Here is an 18,958-nt window from a genome sequence, read left to right on the forward strand (position 1 = left end):
AATTTGGGTGCATTGTTGCGCCAGAGGTTCAGGCAGTGTGTGGATGGCCATGACCTGAACTGGTTTCCTTGGATATCCTCACAAACAGATGAGGGACATCTTGCTCTTCCACTCAGTTGCACAGACCTGGGCATCAAAAGACAATGCCTAACTAGCAGCCCTAGACCCATTTAATACCTAGGTGTGTTTGGCCCGAGGAAAATTTAATGGCACTAATGTTATGGCTTCCAAAAACCGCTTCATAGCAGGTGCTTCAGCAGCTTATCGAGTCATCACAGGCTACAAATGCCTCACCTTCTTTGACCATCTCAAGAACAGCAGCATTATCAGAAACTGAAATACTGAAATGCTGTCATCCAGCTCAGAGTTTTTTCTCTTGGATGCTACTTCCTTTTGTAGGGGAGCCCAACTGAGAGATAAGCAGACACCATAGCAGGCATAGGCCACAGACACTTATGCAGTTTATTATGCTTCTAAAGTTACTCAGCCCTCCGGCTAACGTTTTGAGACTTAAAAGTGCATGCCCTGAAGCAGTTGTGCAAAATATCTGACTTTGAACTGACTGATATACTTAGTGACACTGATACTTCAGTATTTGATGGCAAGAACGAATGGAAGTGGCACTAGCCAACAGCCCTTTATACTTCAATGCCCTGTCGTCAGATGGGTGGGTGTCCAAGGGCCTGGGTAAAGGGAACAGATCCCTGGTACTCAAACCAGCCATGGGTTTCCAACATATTGAACACCTGCTGCTGACCCTTGTATCTTCTATGCTTAAAAGGTCTATGTACCTTTTGTGAGACAAAGATCCCCTTTCATCTTCATTTAAAATGCTCCTTCATATAGTTCAGAACTTTCAGCAAGGAAACACTCCAGAAGGGAACATACGAGCTTTACTCTTGCTGGTGTCAGATCCTAAATGTAAATGAACTATACTGAACATTGTTAGAAAAATATGTACTTGAACGTGTATAAAGTGCTAGTTTAAAAGCAAATAGTATATAATGCATTTTATTCTATTTACAATATGGCAATAAGAATGATTTTACATGTAATTGCTTGAAGCTTTGGAGCTGCAGTGTATTTGAACTCTGACCCTGGCAGTAGCCAGCTCAGCAAGCTTATGTTTTTCACTAATGATTATCTGCTGGGTCAGGAAATTAAATGTATAAAGCATTGAAAATCTTCTTCCTTCCTCTGGGATAATTGGCCTTGTGAATGTTACCAAGATAAGACACAGCTGCTAAAGTAATGTTGCAAGAAGAACAAAGAAGTATATTACAAGACTGAACCAACTATTGTATTCGAGCAGGCCTGAAACCTTGAAGGAGTAACATTTACAGAAAGACATTATAACTAACCAGGTGCTTTGCAAGGCTGTATTATTCCCATGGGAAAAACTTTTAAAATGTATAACATCAGCTTTTTCTTATGAATAGAATATTGTAGACCATAATGATGTAGGTGCCCTGTGACTAACCACGTCAGTAAGGTGGGCACAGCTTGAGTGTTAAACCCATATAAAATTGTGTACTTCCTGCATCATGTCAGACAAAACTCTGTACTTGTATGGTTTTTTGCCTCCTGGTGTACACTAGTAAACGTTTGCATCTGAGCCTCCTGTGTTATCATTGTTTTTATTTAACAGTTTGGTCCTTCGGTAAACGGAAGCCCTCAGACAGCTACAGATCAGAGTGTACCGGTGGTCGAATACTGCGCAGGAGAAGCTACCGAAACGGTTCTTCTTGAAACACAAAGACCTCCGACTGAATTGTCGTTTTGAGAGGCTGGCCACTTTCTGATCTGCGTCAAGAGCGGTCTCGAACTGGTCGACCCAGGAGGCTCAGGTAGGAAGATATTTGCCTTTTTTCTGTTTTAGATCAGGGACTAGGTTACAGTAAATGTCATTGTCAGAGATTTGTTATACAGATCAGGGACAAAAGGAAATTACTGTATATTTTGTCAGAGATCAGGGAAACAGAATAAGGTAGGCAGTTATTCTAGATAAACTGTGTAAGGAACTGAAATACCACGTGGTGAAAAGGGTTACGTAACATTTTCTTTTAGAATGGGAAATCAGTGCACTAAAAACTCGCGAGATCCGCCCCTAACTGAAGACGCAAAATATATGCAATTACAACGGGCTGATAATGTAAGGCATTATACAAAATGGGTTAATAAATACGGATTTGACGGTAAATTAAGATTTCATTAGTTAAACTTTTAAAACAACTTAAATCTGACGCAGAAGGTCAGGCAAAAAAACAACAGCGATTAGGCATTCCTCAGGCACACAGGTGGATTGAGGAAGTAAACCGAAGGGAACAAAAAACTAAAAATGCTAAGACGTTATTTTTAGATAAAGAGGATAATAATACAGTAATAGCGACGGCTCCTCCTCCCCCTCCGATGCCTTTTTCAGGATATGAAGCAGGAGGACAAGCTGGTCCACCTCCACGTTATCCTGAAGTCACATCACAAGAACACTAAAACCATTTGTTAGAGATCCTATTGAAACTAGGTCCCGGACACGTAAAACACTTGGGGACACAGACTTATATCAAATAGGGAGAAACACACTAGGAGAGTGAGGAAGAAATCTGTCCACTAATCGAGGTACCAAATCCTCAGGCAGGACAGGAAGGGCAGGATCCAACTCTTCTAGTATACAGACCATGGACACCGGAAGATATTCGGAAAGCTAGAGGGAATCCCTCATCTAAAAGTTAATTACACAAAGTTTTTACAAGATTTACAAGGTATGAGACTAAGTTACCATTTGAATGGGGAAGAAGTAGAGAAGGTAGTTAGACAAATTGTGGGTCCAGACTGGCAACATGATTTGTGGCACCTGGAATCCTCGTAATGCAGAGCTTAAACCACTCCCACATAGTGACGCAGAACTAGACAACAGAGTGAAAGGTCTTACAGACCGAATCTCTGAAAAATGGAAACCTAGAGCAGATTGGACTTGCATTAACCAATGCATACAAGAGAATGAAACTGTAGATGGGTACTATGGTAGATTATTGGAATGTTTCAATAACCATAGTGGTATGGCTATTCCTGAAAATCAGACACATGATACCTTGTATGAACAGCAACTGAAAAATGCGTTTTTGAAAGGTTGCATTACACCTATCAGTAGCTTTATTACAAAGCATATGATAGATCGAACAAGTAGGCTACAAGCCTTACTTGAATATGCTAGACATGCTGAAAGACACTTTAATAGTAAAAAGAAAAAGAAGACACAGGTCTTCACAGCTGAAGACGGAGCTGAGGTCTTTGTAGTACAGTCAGGTAAAAAGGGTAAGAAAAATGCCCAGGGAAATAGACAATCTGACAAAAGGTCAGAAGATTTTGAAGAGAGAAAAAAGAAAGGTGAGTGCTTTAAGTGCGGAAAGAAAGGACATTTAGCAAGGGATTGCAGGCTAAATAAAAAGGTGACTACAGAAAATAAAGGTGATGAGGACTGACTATATGATAGTGATGAAAGTCAGAAATCATCAGGAAAGGCAAACAAACAAAGGACAAATGTAAATGTACTGGAAGGAACAGAGGAAGTGCAAGCAGATGTAGAGGATGAAGAAAGTGAAATTTTAGATTTGGCATTACTGAGCTTGGAGCTCTATCTGGCAGACACAAAACCGGAAGTTACACTTCTGGTGGAAGGGAGGGAAGTTAAATTCCTGTGTGACTCAGGAGCGTCACGGACTTTGATACACCCCTCAAAGTAACCAGAATATTCCGAATCACCTGATTATATATTAGTGAAAGCAGCAAATGGACAGATATATAGGGAGCCACTCTCCCATGATATAGCAATAACTGACCCTGTTTCAGGTATGACTCAGAAGAGTAAAATTGAAGTTTCTGCAAAATGTCCAGTAAACTTACTGGGAAGAGATCTTATGCAGATATTTGGTATAGCGGTAGTTCCCACTATGCAGGGTATGGAGGCACAAAGACAAATGGATACGTTCGTGGTGCGACCGGAGGGTGAGACTTTTTACTGGTACAGCCAGGACCTAGTTACGACTGGTCCAGGGGCAGTAACCGAGGAACTGATGAATGTAGCCATCAGTAAGGCCCCCTCCCTTGACACTGACCAACAGCATTTGTTACATTGTACTCTATACAACTGTAGCATGCCAGGACTGGATAAAGAATATGAGCAAGAATTATTCAAAAATCCTGCTAACATTAGTATTATGAACCTTGTATTGGGATACTGAGGGAAACAGTGTGGTAAGCTGTTCATTACCTCAGGAATTTATGACACTGTACAAATCTAATCGACTACCACATGTCAGCTTGACAAAGAATAAGGATGTGAAATGGGCGGACTTAGGAGAAAAAGTAACAAGATGGGAAAAACAAACTGAGTTAGAATTATCAGAACAGGGAATACAAAAACAGAAATTGAATTGGCTAACACAGACACATCCAGCTGTACACTTACAAACTAGTGAAGACAGCTGATTAGCATTCTTATTAGAAGAAGAAAAAGCCTTGTGTGACATACCAAACATTCTTTGGTCAACAGGTAAATCAGATGTAGGACTTATTCAAACAGCAGGACCAGTAACTATTACACCAAAATCAGCATTTAGACCACAGAAAAGACAATACCCCTTGAGGAAAGATGCAGAGCAAGGAATCAAGCCTATAATAGCAGCATTACTCAAGGAAGGAGTACTGGTAGAATCTCTTGATTCACCATGTAACACCCCTCTACTTCCTGTTAAAAAAGCAAATGGGGAATGACGGATGGTACAAGATTTACAAGCTGTAAACAATGCAATAATACCCAGAGCACCTACGGTGCCAGACCCACACACCTTGTTGAATGATTTGAAACCACAACAAAAATATTTCATTGTGGTAGATATAAGCAATGCTTTCTTTTCAATACCTATACATCCTGATAGCCAGTATTGGTTTGCATTTACATTTCAGGGTAAAAGATATACCTATACTCGGCTACCGCAGGGATATTGTGAAAATCCAATGATATTTGCGCAAGAAATGGCAAGCAACCTGGCAGGGTTTACCCCACCAGGAGGTAGTCAGATTCTACTTTATGTAGATGACATTTTGCTAGCAGCTCTCACCCAGCATCAATGCAGGGAGGATACGATAGCATTATTGAAATTTTTAGCAGCACAAGGACACAAAGTAAACAAAAGTAAGTTACAACTTTGGAGAAAACAAGTTAGATACCTAGGATATGTAATATCCAATGAAGGTAGAATATTAGACGAAGACAGAAAAACAGCAATTTTACAGGCACCTAAACCAGCAACCAAGAAGGAAATGATGTCCTTCTTGGGAACGACTAATTTTTGTCAAAGCTGGATATCAAACTATGCTTTAGAATCTGCTCCACTGGCTGATTTAATATATAAAACACCAATGGCAGCACAAGATGTATTACAATGGACACCTGAAGCAGAAGCAGCTTTCTGCAGACTAAAACAATTGATAGCTTCATCATTAGTTTTAGGACTTCCAAATTACCACAAAAGATTTTTTCAGACCGTAGATTGTAAACAGGGATACATGACGTCAGTTCTGATGCAACAGCATGGGGATAAGCAACGCCCCAAAGCTTACTATTCATCACAGTTAGACCCAGTGGCACGATCGTTGCCTCACTGTGTACAAGCAGTAGTCGCAGCTGCAATGGCAGTACAGGCTTCGGCCTCAGTGGTACATTGAGAGTGCCTCATGCAGTCACGATAATTTTACTGCAAGAAAAAATAGCATATCTATCTCCTGCTAGACATCTTTCATGTATGACCATACTGCTGAGTCAACCTCATATGGTAATTGAACGTTGTACAACATTAAATCCATCGTTACTTCCAACTCCTGTGGATGGCACACTGCACAGTTGCCTGCAGGAAATTGAGCAAATAACTTTGCCCAGACAAGACCTCACTGATATGCCCTTGGATGATGCCGAGGTGACATTTTATGTGGATGGCTCATGCAGAAAGGGTCCTACAGGGAAAAATCTAGTAGGATATGCAGTAGTCACAGATACAGAGATTTTAGAAGCCCAACCCTTACAGCATAACCTGTCTGCTCAAGCAGAACTGATAGCCTTAACACGGGCTTGCACTCTAGCGAAAGATAAATGTGTGAACATATATACTGACAGTCAGTATGCTGTTTTTGCACAACAATGGAAAAATATTGGAATGATAACATCTAATGGTAAACTGATTAATCATGCGCAACTTATTTTGAACTTGTTAGATTCCATTCAGTTACCTACTAAAGTAGCTATTTGTAAATGTTTAGCTCATACAAGACAACAGGATACAATTTCAAAAGGAAATGCAAAAGCTGATGCAGCTGCAAAGCAAGCAGCCTCAGAAACTTTACTTTTAACTGAGGAATTACAACCCTCTGAGATTTTAGATCTAGAAATGTTAAAAACGATGCAGACTAACTACAAAAGCTGAGAAACAAAAATGGGAGAAACGAGGTGCAATCCTCGAAGATGGACTGTATTGTCTCCAAAGAGAAAAAAACAATATTGCCGTCTAATTTATTTAGATGTGCAGCTTTGTTGAGCCATGGGCAGTGCCATGTCTCAACAGGGGGGATGGTACAGTTAGTAAATCGAATATTCCAAACATATGGATTCACAAACTTTACACAAAAATTTTGTGCAGCATGTCATATCTGTAACAAACATCATGCACAAGGGGCATTCAAACCCAAGCAAGGGAGTTTTCCTATACCACCATATCCGTTCCATACTATCTGTATGGATTTCATAGAACTGAACAAATGTGAAGGGAAAAAATACTGTTTAGTAATTATAGACATGTTTTCCAAATGAGTAGAAGCTTTTCCAACTAAAATTCCGGATGCAGCAGCAGTGGCAAAGGCCCTAATAAAAGAAATAATTCCTAGATTTGGCATACCGGAAAGAATCTATAGTGACAATGGGACACATTTTGTTAATCAGACGATTCACCAACTTGGGAGATTCTTTGGGATCTCCTTGAAGAATCATTGTGCTTACCACCCACAGTCTGCAGGACTGGTGGAAAGGTACAATGGAATTTTAAAAAGCAAGTTGAGGAAGTTAGTAAACGAAACACAGAATAATTGGATTTTCTGTTTGCCTTTGGCACTGCTGAGCATGAGAACAGTTCCAAATGTAAAGGGTTTGACCCCCTTTGAAGTGATATTTGGAAGGGCATATTATGTGCCACAGTGGAAAGCTCTCATTCCTGCAGAACTAGAGGCTGACAGCTCATTAGCTAGCTATATGAGGAAACTGTTAACAAATAAAACTGTTTTGCAGTTGAACTCTTTTTCAGATAAAAGACAGACCAGACCGTTGGAAGCAGTGCTGACTCCGGGGTCCTGGGTGTGGTTGAAGGTTACGAAGAGGAAGAATTGGGCGAGTCCAAAGTGGGAAGGACCGTACCAGGTACTGTTGGCGACACCTACTGCAGTCAAAGTTGCTGAGAGGTCGTCCTGGGTCCATCTGATGCACTGTAAACCGGTAAAGAATGTTCAGCTTGATAAACATTTTGTGACTGACACACAACAAAGGCAGGATGGCCAAGAGCAAAACGAGTAAAAACACAGATCAACCCCAAAGATGTTGCTTAATCATCTTGCTGACTATGCATTTATTGACTATGATTGTGATGACCTTCCTTTTGTTGTGGTTTTTCCTACATATAACCACACAAGTGAAAGTGGAGAGACGTGATGAACTGTCTATAGACTGGCATCCAAACTTTAACACATACCTAGCTATGAAGCGTGTATATGTAGAGACTATGAACATTTCGAATTGCTGGGTTTGTACTGCTACACCAACAGCATATGGAGCACTGTTTATGTCCGCTGTCCCCTTGGGGATAAATGAGACTTGGGAAAATTTACTTTTTGATACAGGTTCTGTAAGATCACAGGACAAAATTGCATTGTATTTGCCTATTACACAAAAGGGAATTGTATGTTTTTACAAGAATGATACACTCCAAGTGGGTTGGAGTAACTGTAACATAACTATATCTTATAAATGCTATATTAAAGCTAAAGATAAAGGCACTGTTTGTAACACAAATTATGATTCATATTTGAGCTCAATGAAAACAACATTAAAAGATGTGCAGAGAAATCCTGTTTTACATAAACAATTGTCTGTTATAGATAAGAAAATGCTTCATTCAGAATTAACCCGCATCAGTACTAAAGTAGAAAACTGTTATTTTGTTTGTGGGAAAAAGGCATACAAATGGCTACCTGAGAATTGGTCCGGCAGTTGTGTTTTGGGTTATCTGGTTCCGGCCATAAGGCATACTGCAGAATTACCTCTAGGTAAGATACGAAATGTAAGAGATGTAGCCCGAAAACCTGAAGATCCAATCGGAAAACCTGTAAATCCAGTGGGAAAAATCGAAGCTGGTTGGAAGGACCATCATTCCGTAAAAGATAAAGAAAAATTGACTCATATGGACTTGAGTGACAGTGTTATATCCTGGGCTGGGATACTTCCAGCATTTGGAGCAGTCAAATCGATCTGGGAGTTGAGAAAGCTGTCAAAACTTCTCGAAGTAATGAGTAACGCAACTTTTTCTGCTCTCGAACTAGTGACTGATGAACTGAATGCAATGAGAACTGTTGTGCTACAAAATCGAATGGCTCTTGACTTCACCCTAGCAGCAAGAGGTGGTACATGCACGCTTATCAAAGAAGAATGCTGTGCGTTCATACCAGACAATCTACATGAGATTAATGATCACCTAGAGGCAATACAGCAGGTATCGGCCATGAATGAACCAGGCCCAAACCCACTGACGAACTTCTTCCAGAGTCTGTTTGGTGGGTGGGGTTCTATCCTAATGAATATTTTGATTGCTATTTGTGTTGGTCTGCTCCTATTGGGAGCATGTGTCTGTTGTGGGATCCCCTGCATGAAAAGATTAGTCAAAGATTTTGTTGATATATCTGTAACTGAAACTTTGTACCAAGACATTGAATTGGAACTATTAATTCTAGACGAAACTCTTTCTGAAGTATAAACTAAATGACTTGCCTAGTTGAAAGTCCTTAAGGGAGAAGGCTAGGGGATGATAAAACATTGTTTATATTTCTGAATAGAATAAAAAGTATTAAAAGGGAGGAAAATGTTAGAAAAATATGTATTTGAACATGTATAAAGTGCTAGTTTAAAAGCAAATAGTATATAATGCATTTTATTCTATTTACAATATGGCAATAAGAATGATTTTACATGTAATTGCTTGAAGCTTTGGAGCTGCAGTGTATTTGAACTCTGACCCTGGCAGTAGCCAGCTCAGCAAGCTTATGTTTTTCACTAATGATTATCTGCTGGGTCAGGAAATTAAATGTATAAAGCATTGAAAATCTTCTTCCTTCCTCTGGGATAATTGGCCTTGTGAATGTTACCAAGATAAGACACAGCTGCTAAAGTAATGTTGCAAGAAGAACAAAGAAGTATATTACAAGACTGAACCAACTATTGTATTCGAGCAGGCCTGAAACCTTGAAGGAGTAACATTTACAGAAAGACATTATAACTAACCAGGTGCTTTGCAAGGCTGTATTATTCCCATGGGAAAAACTTTTAAAATGTATAACATCAGCTTTTTCTTATGAATAGAATATTGTAGACCATAATGATGTAGGTGCCCTGTGACTAACCACGTCAGTAAGGTGGGCACAGCTTGAGTGTTAAACCTATATAAAATTGTGTACTTCCTGCATCATGTCAGACAAAACTCTGTACTTGTATGTTTTTTTGCCTCCTGGTGTACACTAGTAAACTTTTGCATCTGAGCCTCCTGTGTTGTTATCATTGTTTTTATTTAACAAACATGCAGGGGTCTTTTTTATCCATGGAATCTGGTGGCAAGACCACTGTAATTAATGAAGTTTGAACAGACAGATTATCTGTGTACCATATGGCCACATACTTCAGTATTTTTTGTTTTCTAGTCAAATGGGATAGAGATGGGGCAAGCAAATGCAAAAAGGTGCCTAGCCCTTGAATGTCTGATCTTTGAACACAGAAATAGTTGCCTATTCCAAGTAGGTATGCATCTGTCCACAAACACCAAATAAAGGCCTTCTGGAGCACCTCAAACAAGGATAGCAAATATATTTTGCTGGGAAACTATGACACAACTAAAATTTGTACAGTACAGACACTTGCAGATGCCTTGAAACTGGCATCCAGACAGATGTCTTGGCTAACTTCCAATAAGGCCTTTCTGGAAATAAAGGTGACTATATCATTGTTTGCCTCCAGGCAAAGGCAGGGGAGCAGTTGCAAAAGTCAATGAAACTGTGTGCTTGTACGCATATTATATAGGGTCTATATTAAATATTTGAACGGTTAAACATTCGAATCACTAAAGATCGAACTTCGTGATTGGACGCTTAAATGTTGTAATATTTTAAAAAAAATCAACTGGTTTGACATATGTTGGAAATGCAAAGGCTGTCTGTTGATCTGACTCTGAAAACTACAGCTCTGAGTCCTACAGTAATCAGTAAGTAGTACCTTCTGTAACAGCTCATCTCTCTCTGCTGTGACTGCCTTTAGAGCATTCTCTGTCTTCTTGCATTCTTGAACACACACATCCAGATCAAGAGACTTCTGTTGGCAGAGAAGGCAAACATTTTGGCTATCACTATCAGCCAGTCCCAGTTTAACTGATGCTACAGATGATGGGACATCACACTGACTAATAGCAAGTTGTTGCCTCAGTACTGTCCGTTCTTTCTCAAGCTCTCTGATTGGCTCTTTCAGCGAAACATCTGTATTGTCAGTGTTCTTTAGTATTCCACTACACTTCTGAATGGCTTCAGTCTGAGAACACAGCTCAGGCATATTCGATCCAGTCTGCTGCTCATCAGGTGTTTTTGCAGTTTCTGTGAGGTACAGATCCTCAAGTGTACAATTATCAAAATTGTCTTGGACACTAGTAGATGCAGTTTTCAAAGTTTGTTTGCCATTGTTATCTTGCCTATACTTTCCTTCCGGATCTGTCTGGTTAAAAGTGGAAACAACATGGGCAGACATGTCTGTAGGTGACTGACCACCAGAAGTTGTTCTAGAGCAAAGTTTTTCACCTGTGTTACTATCTGTAGTAGCATCTTGCTGTTCCACTTTGATGTGTTTTGTTGAAGGCACACATTTTTCTTCTACAATAATGACATCGTCATAATCTTCGTCATCCAGGTTTTTATTTTTGGAACTCAAATGCTGTGGTAGAATTTCTTCTGTGTCAGAAGTGTGGACTTCTGAGTACAGGGTATCTTCTGGGTCTAGGTGATGTTTTCTCTTGTTCCAATCCATCTGCATATTACGCAGCCTACGTTTGATGCTGTAGAAAGAAAAAAATACAAAACATCTGTACAGAAATAAAAATTCTTTAATTTCATGACAGCATAAGAGATGCTTGAAAAAGAAATTCAAGTTTAAATATGCAGTACAGTATTACCTTCTAGTTCTGCAAATAATACCATTTATGGGCATTACCACATTCTACATTAGGTCATTTCAGATAAATATGTCTAGCAAAATTAAGATAACCATTTTGTGTTATCTTCAGACCTGAAAGAAATGAACTGCTTCAAAATGTGTGCCTATAATCTGCAGAAGCATGATTCAGAAAAAAACTGTTAGGTTCAGACTGACATATACAGAATGGGAAGCTCACTCAGAGTATTATAATGTACCCCAAGGTTTGGTGACCTTGGCATCTAGATTTTTTTTTGGGGGGGGGGGGGTTGCTTCCACAAAAAGTAAAGGAACCTTTAGAAATTTCCCTGTTCAATTTATTAGTTTTGACCAAAAAGGCCAAATGAAAATGTGTTCAGAGGAGAACAATGAAGGATTCAAACAAAGAATGGCTCAGTTCATCTTACTGCATTCATTTGCAAAATGTTACAAAAGAAGCAGTTCAAGAACTTTATAGCTTTCTTCTCACTTAATGTGGTCTTACTCACCAACCAGTGCACGCCCTCTTTCTTACAAAAGAAACACCATCCACCCTCAGTCGTCTTGTATTCTGTTCCATCCAAAACTATCCTAAGCACCTCATAACAGAAAAACTCAAATGGAAGGTTCCAAATTCCCCCTGTGTTTTGCTACTTCTGCAAAAAAAATATCAAATAGCTTCCACAAGGCTGTAGTTTTAATGGCAACCTGTTTTGAGATTATGGCACATCCTAATCACCAGGGATGCATCTTTATCACAGGCAAAAATCCCTCCCACTGTGGGTGAGCTAATAAAGCCGCTTTTCCCCCACCATTCCCCTCTCCTTGGCTCCTCCAGCACCTTAAGTAGCTGAAGTAGTAGGTGCTGAATCTCCCAGAGAAATACACCTGAAACTAAGCATTCTTTTTCTGCAATTAGAGGAAAAAGATCCACTGCTACAGGATTAACGCTACACTCCCAAAAAGACTACATTAAAGATGCCGCTCCACCAAATTCACAGCAATACAGCTAGTTAGCCATAAGGTTTTTCATTAAATCCAGGAATATCACCCTGATCTGAAACAGGATTCTACAAGTCAAATGAGAGTTGGTATGGATAAAAGTTGACCAACTCTATATACCTTTTTCTGGAGGGAGACTATGAAGAGAACACTAAGCTTCCTCTACAGAAAACTGAAGCAACAAAGCCATAGGCATGCATATGAACTCTGAAATCCACAATATGCTTTAATTAAATAAATGCATTTTTTTGTTAGTACAAAAACAATTTATAGTACTGCTACAAATTCTAACAAACGGTTCATTCATTAGACATTCCCAAAAATGCAGTACTCTTACTACACAACAATCTTTTCATATTTCCAAACAGCTTAACACTTTGGAGCTGATGGAAAAAAAAAAAGAGAAAATGTGATCTTCCAGGAGTACTAGTAATGGCAAGGTGCAAAGAACGCTGCACCAAAACAAAAAAAAAAGGAGAAATCATGGCAATTACTCTGTCTTTAGCAACCTACAATCAATGAAAGGTGCATGTGGCAGTCAATACAATACTCCCAGTAAGTTTTACTACTCCCTGCTTCAATGGGTATCATCTGAGGTTCAAATTCTTCGCAATCCAAGATGCCAAGAAAATGTGCATTTACTATTTTGGTACTTACCTGCAAATGAGAATGAATCAAGAAAGAATGAAACGGCGAACATTGTCAAATACAGTCTCAGCCTAGCAACTTCCCCTCTTTAAACTACTGAAATTCGGCAAACAATGCATAATCCATGTTCTTGTATTTCAAGACTATTACTCTTTTCTAGTAGCAGAGAGAAAGCAGTTAATTATTATATCAGTCTCTCTCAGTGATCACGTGACTGACCTTCAACAGCAGAATCTGCCACAGTAGAGCTTGGCTGGTACCCAAACAATTCTCAGAAGCTTTAAAGGTATTTCTTTTACTCAGCAAAAAAACATGTGAGTTAAGAATTTAAAAATCCTGTGAGACGACATCCTTGAGTACCTCCACGCCTGAAATAGCACAGTTGTGATAGGAGCTTTGTAGATGTTCAGGTAGTATAGTAATCACTCTTAGGATTCCATCTGGCAGAAGCCTGACAGGCCAGCCAAATTTCCAGAGCTCTTCTCCCATCCCCCTATAGGCCTGATGGGCTCCTTTAGAAACCCAGATGTAAGGGGAATAGAGCGTTGTCAGTATCAGCTGCACCATCTTCAGATCTTCCTTACCATAGGGAGTTAAGGTTGAGTGCTACAGACACAGCTTGATCGACCCATCCAGGGAAAGTAGTCATGTAAAATCTTACCGTAACAATAGATGTCTCTCTCTTCACTGTTGCAGTATTCATACCATTAGGGGTCCCCAGCCTGACGTCCAGCCAGTATACCAAAGCCTTAGGTTGATTTAAGGTACAGTGTGCATCACACGTATGCTCCCTGCATAGTATAGGGCATAAAGGTAATGTCCGGACCTACCATATTCAAAACTGAAAGCCCCAGTAGGAACGCCAGTCATAGGAAAATCAAGAGGTAACCAGTAAATCCAGAAAAGAAATGTACTAGGGGAAGGAGGGAGGGAGTGAATACAACACTGAAATGCAACAGTGAAGAGAAGGACGTCTACAGTTAGAGGTAAGATTTTACACAACTGCACTATGCATTTCCATTTCACTGTTGTAGCACTCATAACATTAGGGAGAGTGCAAAGTTCAGGAAGAAACTTGGGAAGAGGAAGGACCAGCAGAGCTCACTAGGAAGCCATGAAAGATGGCCCTAGCAAAACTAGCTCTATCTCTGGAAATTCCATCCAACTTACAGTACTTGGTAAAAGTATGGACAGGTGGTCAGGTAGGTGCCTCAAGAATAGAGTTTGTACGTAATCCCTTGAAAAATCCCTTGAAAAAAGCAACAGAAGCCACCACAGCTCTAGTAGAATGAGCCTTTAAAGAACAAGAAAGGCTTTTACATGAAAATAATCTAAAGAAATAGCTTTTTAGATCCAAGAAGAAACAGTCTGCTTGGATACAGCTAATCCCAAGGACCTGAGAAGAAAGGAAATAAGAAGCTGATCAGATTTCCTAATAGTCTGATTTATCTATGCACATCCAGTGTGGCAGCACCTTTTCACTATCAGATTCTGGAGAAGGGAAAAAAGTGGGTAAATGAGTAGACTGGACAACTCATTCACCATCTTGGTAATAAAAGAAGGATTAGTCCTTATAAAACACCAAAAGAGGAGGACAAGCCATAACGGCTTGAAGCTCAGACACCCATCTGGCAAAAGTAAAGGTTAACAAAAGAACAGTCTTCCAAGAGCAATGTTGCAAGGAAGCTGAAGCCACAGGCTCAAAAAAGCCACAGTCAATTTCTCCACAGAATTAAGATCCCAGGGAGGAAGAAAAGGCTTCCTGGGAGGACTAATATGAAGGACACCTTTAAGGAACTGTTTAGCTTCAAATCTAGAAGCTAAAGGAGGAGATAAAGGCAAACAAGCAGAGAGCTGATAAGTGGGCCTTAAAAGAATAAGCCAACCCAGCATTGAGCAATTCACACATGTAAGAGAGAACCAAAGGAACATTCACAGAAAGTGGATCCAGGTTATAAGAAAGACACTAAAAAAAAAAATGTTCCATCTGGATAAGTAGTATTTCTTAGTATTGGGTTTCCTGGCCTCCTGCAGGACCCTAGATACCTTTTTTCTGAGGACATGCTTATGTAGAATCAAAATCCTATCACCCAGAGTCAGTTGAAGAGTGGATTGGGGGGGGGGGTTAACTAGAGATCCTTTATCTTATGGGAGTAGGTCCTCCCTGTGAGGTTAACCTGTGATGACTGCCCTTGGCTAAATGCAGAAGAGGAAACTAATGCAGTCTCAGCCAAAAGGGAGTCTCCAAAAGTTTGTGAATGTCCTGTTTTTTTTTTTAACAGGATTTTTGGAATGAGGAGAAGTGGAGGGAAAGCATTAAGAAACATCCCTTTCCAAGAGAGAGAGAGAGAGAGAGGGCATCCACCTTTCACACCAGAGGACCTGGGACTTTGGCAAAAAATAGAAGCTATCTGTTCAGAGGGGAAGCAAATGTCTACATAAGGAGTACCCCGCTGGTGGACAATGTCCAGAAAAACATCCCTTCATGGGACTGAGTTAAGGACCTGATCAGAGCATTTACCAAAATGTCTTGACCTGAGGGAATGTAAACTGCCTGAAGAGTCACTTGATACTGGACTGCAAGATCCCATACCAGGAGTGCCCATTTCCCCTTGTTTCTTTACATACCATATCATTGGGGTGCTGCCTGTAAACACCTTGAGAGGTCTCAGGGAGAAGAGGATGAAGAGCTTAAAGAGCCAGCAGAAGGGCTCATCTCTGACAATGATGTGTTCCTTCTGTCGAAGAGGAGACCACACCCCCTGCACCTTTAGGAAGCCAAATGCTACTTCCCCACTGCACATCTGAAATGTCTGTGAAAAGCTCCTGAGAGGAAAGAGGGGGATGAAAAGGCCTTCTTGAGACAAGATAGAAGAGGAACTACAAATTCTAGGGGATAAGCATGTTGTTGCACAGTGGTGCAGTGGATAGCAAGAGGTTCCCCTGTTTAGTTCTTAGCTGGAGTACCTTGTGTGTGGAATCTGCATGCCCTCCTGTGTTCGCATGGGTTTCCTCTAGGTGCTCCACTTTCCTCTCCCATTCCAAAGATATGCACTAGTTGGATTGGACACTAAATTGGTGATAGGTGAGTGTATGGTGCGAATGAATTACCACATCAGGGCTAGCCACCTGGTGGTGTAAACCTTGGCAGGTGATTGTCACTGTTGAGGTGAGACACTGACCCAATGGACAAAAATGGGAAAAAAAGGGTTGTGGATGGATGGATGGATAGGGCATGAAGCAGCCAAACTGACTTTGGGAACCATTGAAACTTCCTGATGTGAAGCTTGGCCAGAGGAAGCACAATAATGGTGGATGTCATAAAAACCCTGGCTGTAATGGAAGGCAGAGGAAGAACAGTTTGAAAAGGAGATGATGAAGGTCAAGGCCTTGAGGAGGCAGGGATGCCAGCAAAGGCACTGTCTGAACCCTACCACCAAGAAAAACATGGTCCTGAGGAGTCGTCAAAGAAGACTTATTGAAGTTTATTGTAAACCCCAGGCTCTGAAGAGGAGAAATGACAAAATAGAGATTTTGCAATAGGATCTCTGGAGATGCCTGAAACAGCAGATCATCCAAGTAGGGAAATACCTGGATCCCCTGAATCCTGAAAAAAGCAATCACAGAAGCGAGGCATTTGGTGAACACCCTTGAGGCAGCAGAAAGGCCAAAGGGCAAAGCAGAGAACTGAAAATGCCAGGAAGTTAGAGCAACACAAAAACTTCCTGAAAAAGGGATGGATCGGAATATGGAGATAAGCATCCTTGAGATCCAGAGGCACCATACAAGTCTGAGGAAGCAAAAGAATGAACAAAAGTGGGCAGCTTCAGAAAAGTGTTTAGCTGAGACAGGTCTAGAACTTGTCTCCAAATACTCTCCTTTTCTGGGTACTAGAAACATCCTGGAGTAAAACCCCCTGCCCTTTGCGACACAGGCACCACTTGAATAGTACAGAGTCAAAAGGTCCCGAAGCACCTCTAAGAAAAAGAAGGGTTGTTCTTGAGGGGGCTGAAGAATACCCATAAAAGGGGGAAGGGATTTCCACACCATGAAATACCCCTGGTGAATAATGGGCAGAATCTAGGAATCTGAGTAATCTGTAGCCAAACAGCAAGAGAGGGACAAAGAGAAAGAAAAGTGGTTGGGAAGAACAGGATAGTCAGAAAGCATTTGGTTTATCTGAAAAGGAAATCATCTGAGGCCCTAAAGTCTGAGTAGGCATGGCCTTAGTATGAGGAACCTGCTTGCCACCCTTTTTACACTTAGGAGGAGAGCAAGACTGCCTGTAAACAGAGGTTGGGTTATTGGAGTAGTTTCTCTGAAATTTAGGAACAGGAAAAACAAACATGTTTGAGTTTCTGTAGAGCCTTTCCCTTATCCTGAAGGGACTTAAATCAGCATCAGCTTCACCAAACAAGTGTTTAGTATCAAGAGGAACATCCATCAACTTAACCTTAATATCATCAGGCAAAGGTTGAAGCCAAAGCCAAGAATAACCTGCTCATCACGGACCCAAAAGCAGCTGCCCTAGAACTAGCATCTGCTGCATAGCTACACTTGATGGAACGACAAGCCACATGAGAGGAAGATCCCAACAGGGAAAGTGCAGAAAATTTACCCTCAGAGTTGGGAAGATCAGTTATAACCTGACAAGCCTGGGACAGAACAGCCAACATATACCTGGGTATATGGATCTGATAAGTAACCGCCTTAAATTAAAAGCCAAGGTAGCCAAAGTGTAAACCTTCTTACCTAGCCTTTCCATGTCTCTATCTTTATCAGAGGCCAGTAATTTGAGTGAGGAAAGCACTTGAGGGCTTGTCAGAGGCTGCAGACACCACTGAGGGGTCAGAAGCAGGTCACTTGTACAAAAAATTACAGTCCTCAGGCACCTTATACAACCTATCAGGTTTCCTGGAAGTAGGGGGCTGAGAATCTGCAGCTTTAGAGGCTTTGGAAAACGCATCCAAAAAAAGAAGCCAAAAACAGGAGGAATAGCAGATGGTTTATGAGATTCTATCTGCAGCAACTCATAGTACCTCTTATGAATATCAAGAGACCTGAGCACAATCCCATTTAAAGAACTCTATCATCCTGGAGATTGTCCCCCCAAACGAAATCTCTTCAAAGGGAGTATCAGGACTGGTAGATTCCTCCTCCTCTGAACCACAGTCCAAAGGAAAAGAAATCCAAGAGTAAGCAAGGGATTCCTCATCTGAATCCATCTCCTCCCTCAGAGGAATCCTGTTCCTTGGGTCTTTTAAGGGGAGAAGAGGACCAAGGGGTAGCAGGAACAGAAACACCCTGAGGAGGTTTCAATGCCATCAAAGCACTAAACAATCCCTCCCTGAGTGAAGGCCTGCCACTCACTCTGTGGATACTTAGGGGCAGGAGAAAAATGTTTATTTTGTGTTTTCTTCAGTGGGATGTCTGCCTTATAAAACCTGGAAGGCTCTGACCCAGGAAGGCATTCAATAATGGCAGTAGGGATGGCTCCTCTGAGGGACACCCCTCAGAAACTATCAACTGTTTGTTCCCCCTGAACATCCAAAATGGAGGTCTGCAAATGTTCCCCCTGAACATCCGAAATGGAGGCCTGCAAAACCTCCTTGGACATGCGTAAAGCTGAATCCGTGCTGACCTCCAACCCAGTCACGGCAGAGGAATCAGACAAAGCTGGGCAAACCTCTGGGCATTCACTCACCTCAGTTGAGACGTCAGAGGCTAAAGAGTGGAAGATTCCAGCGTAAGCTTCTTGGCCTTCTTCCCTGACAGCTGTTACTCATGGCGGGAAAT

General features: G+C 41.0%; 1 protein-coding gene across 1 annotated transcript in view; it reads right to left on the reverse strand.

Annotated features, from left to right (window-relative positions):
- Window positions 1–18,958, reverse strand: part of LOC122789843 — a 202,275-nt gene that overhangs the window by 44,859 nt on the left and 138,458 nt on the right. Inside the window, exon 4 of the mRNA XM_044057280.1 lies at window positions 10,571–11,396. Within this exon, the coding sequence (XP_043913215.1) occupies window positions 10,571–11,396 (826 nt within the window). The remainder of the gene's footprint in view (window positions 1–10,570; window positions 11,397–18,958) is intronic.

This window comes from Protopterus annectens, chromosome 15.part0 (assembly GCF_019279795.1).
Source record: "Protopterus annectens isolate FY-2018-M chromosome 15.part0, PAN1.0, whole genome shotgun sequence".
NCBI lineage: Eukaryota > Metazoa > Chordata > Ceratodontiformes > Protopteridae > Protopterus > Protopterus annectens.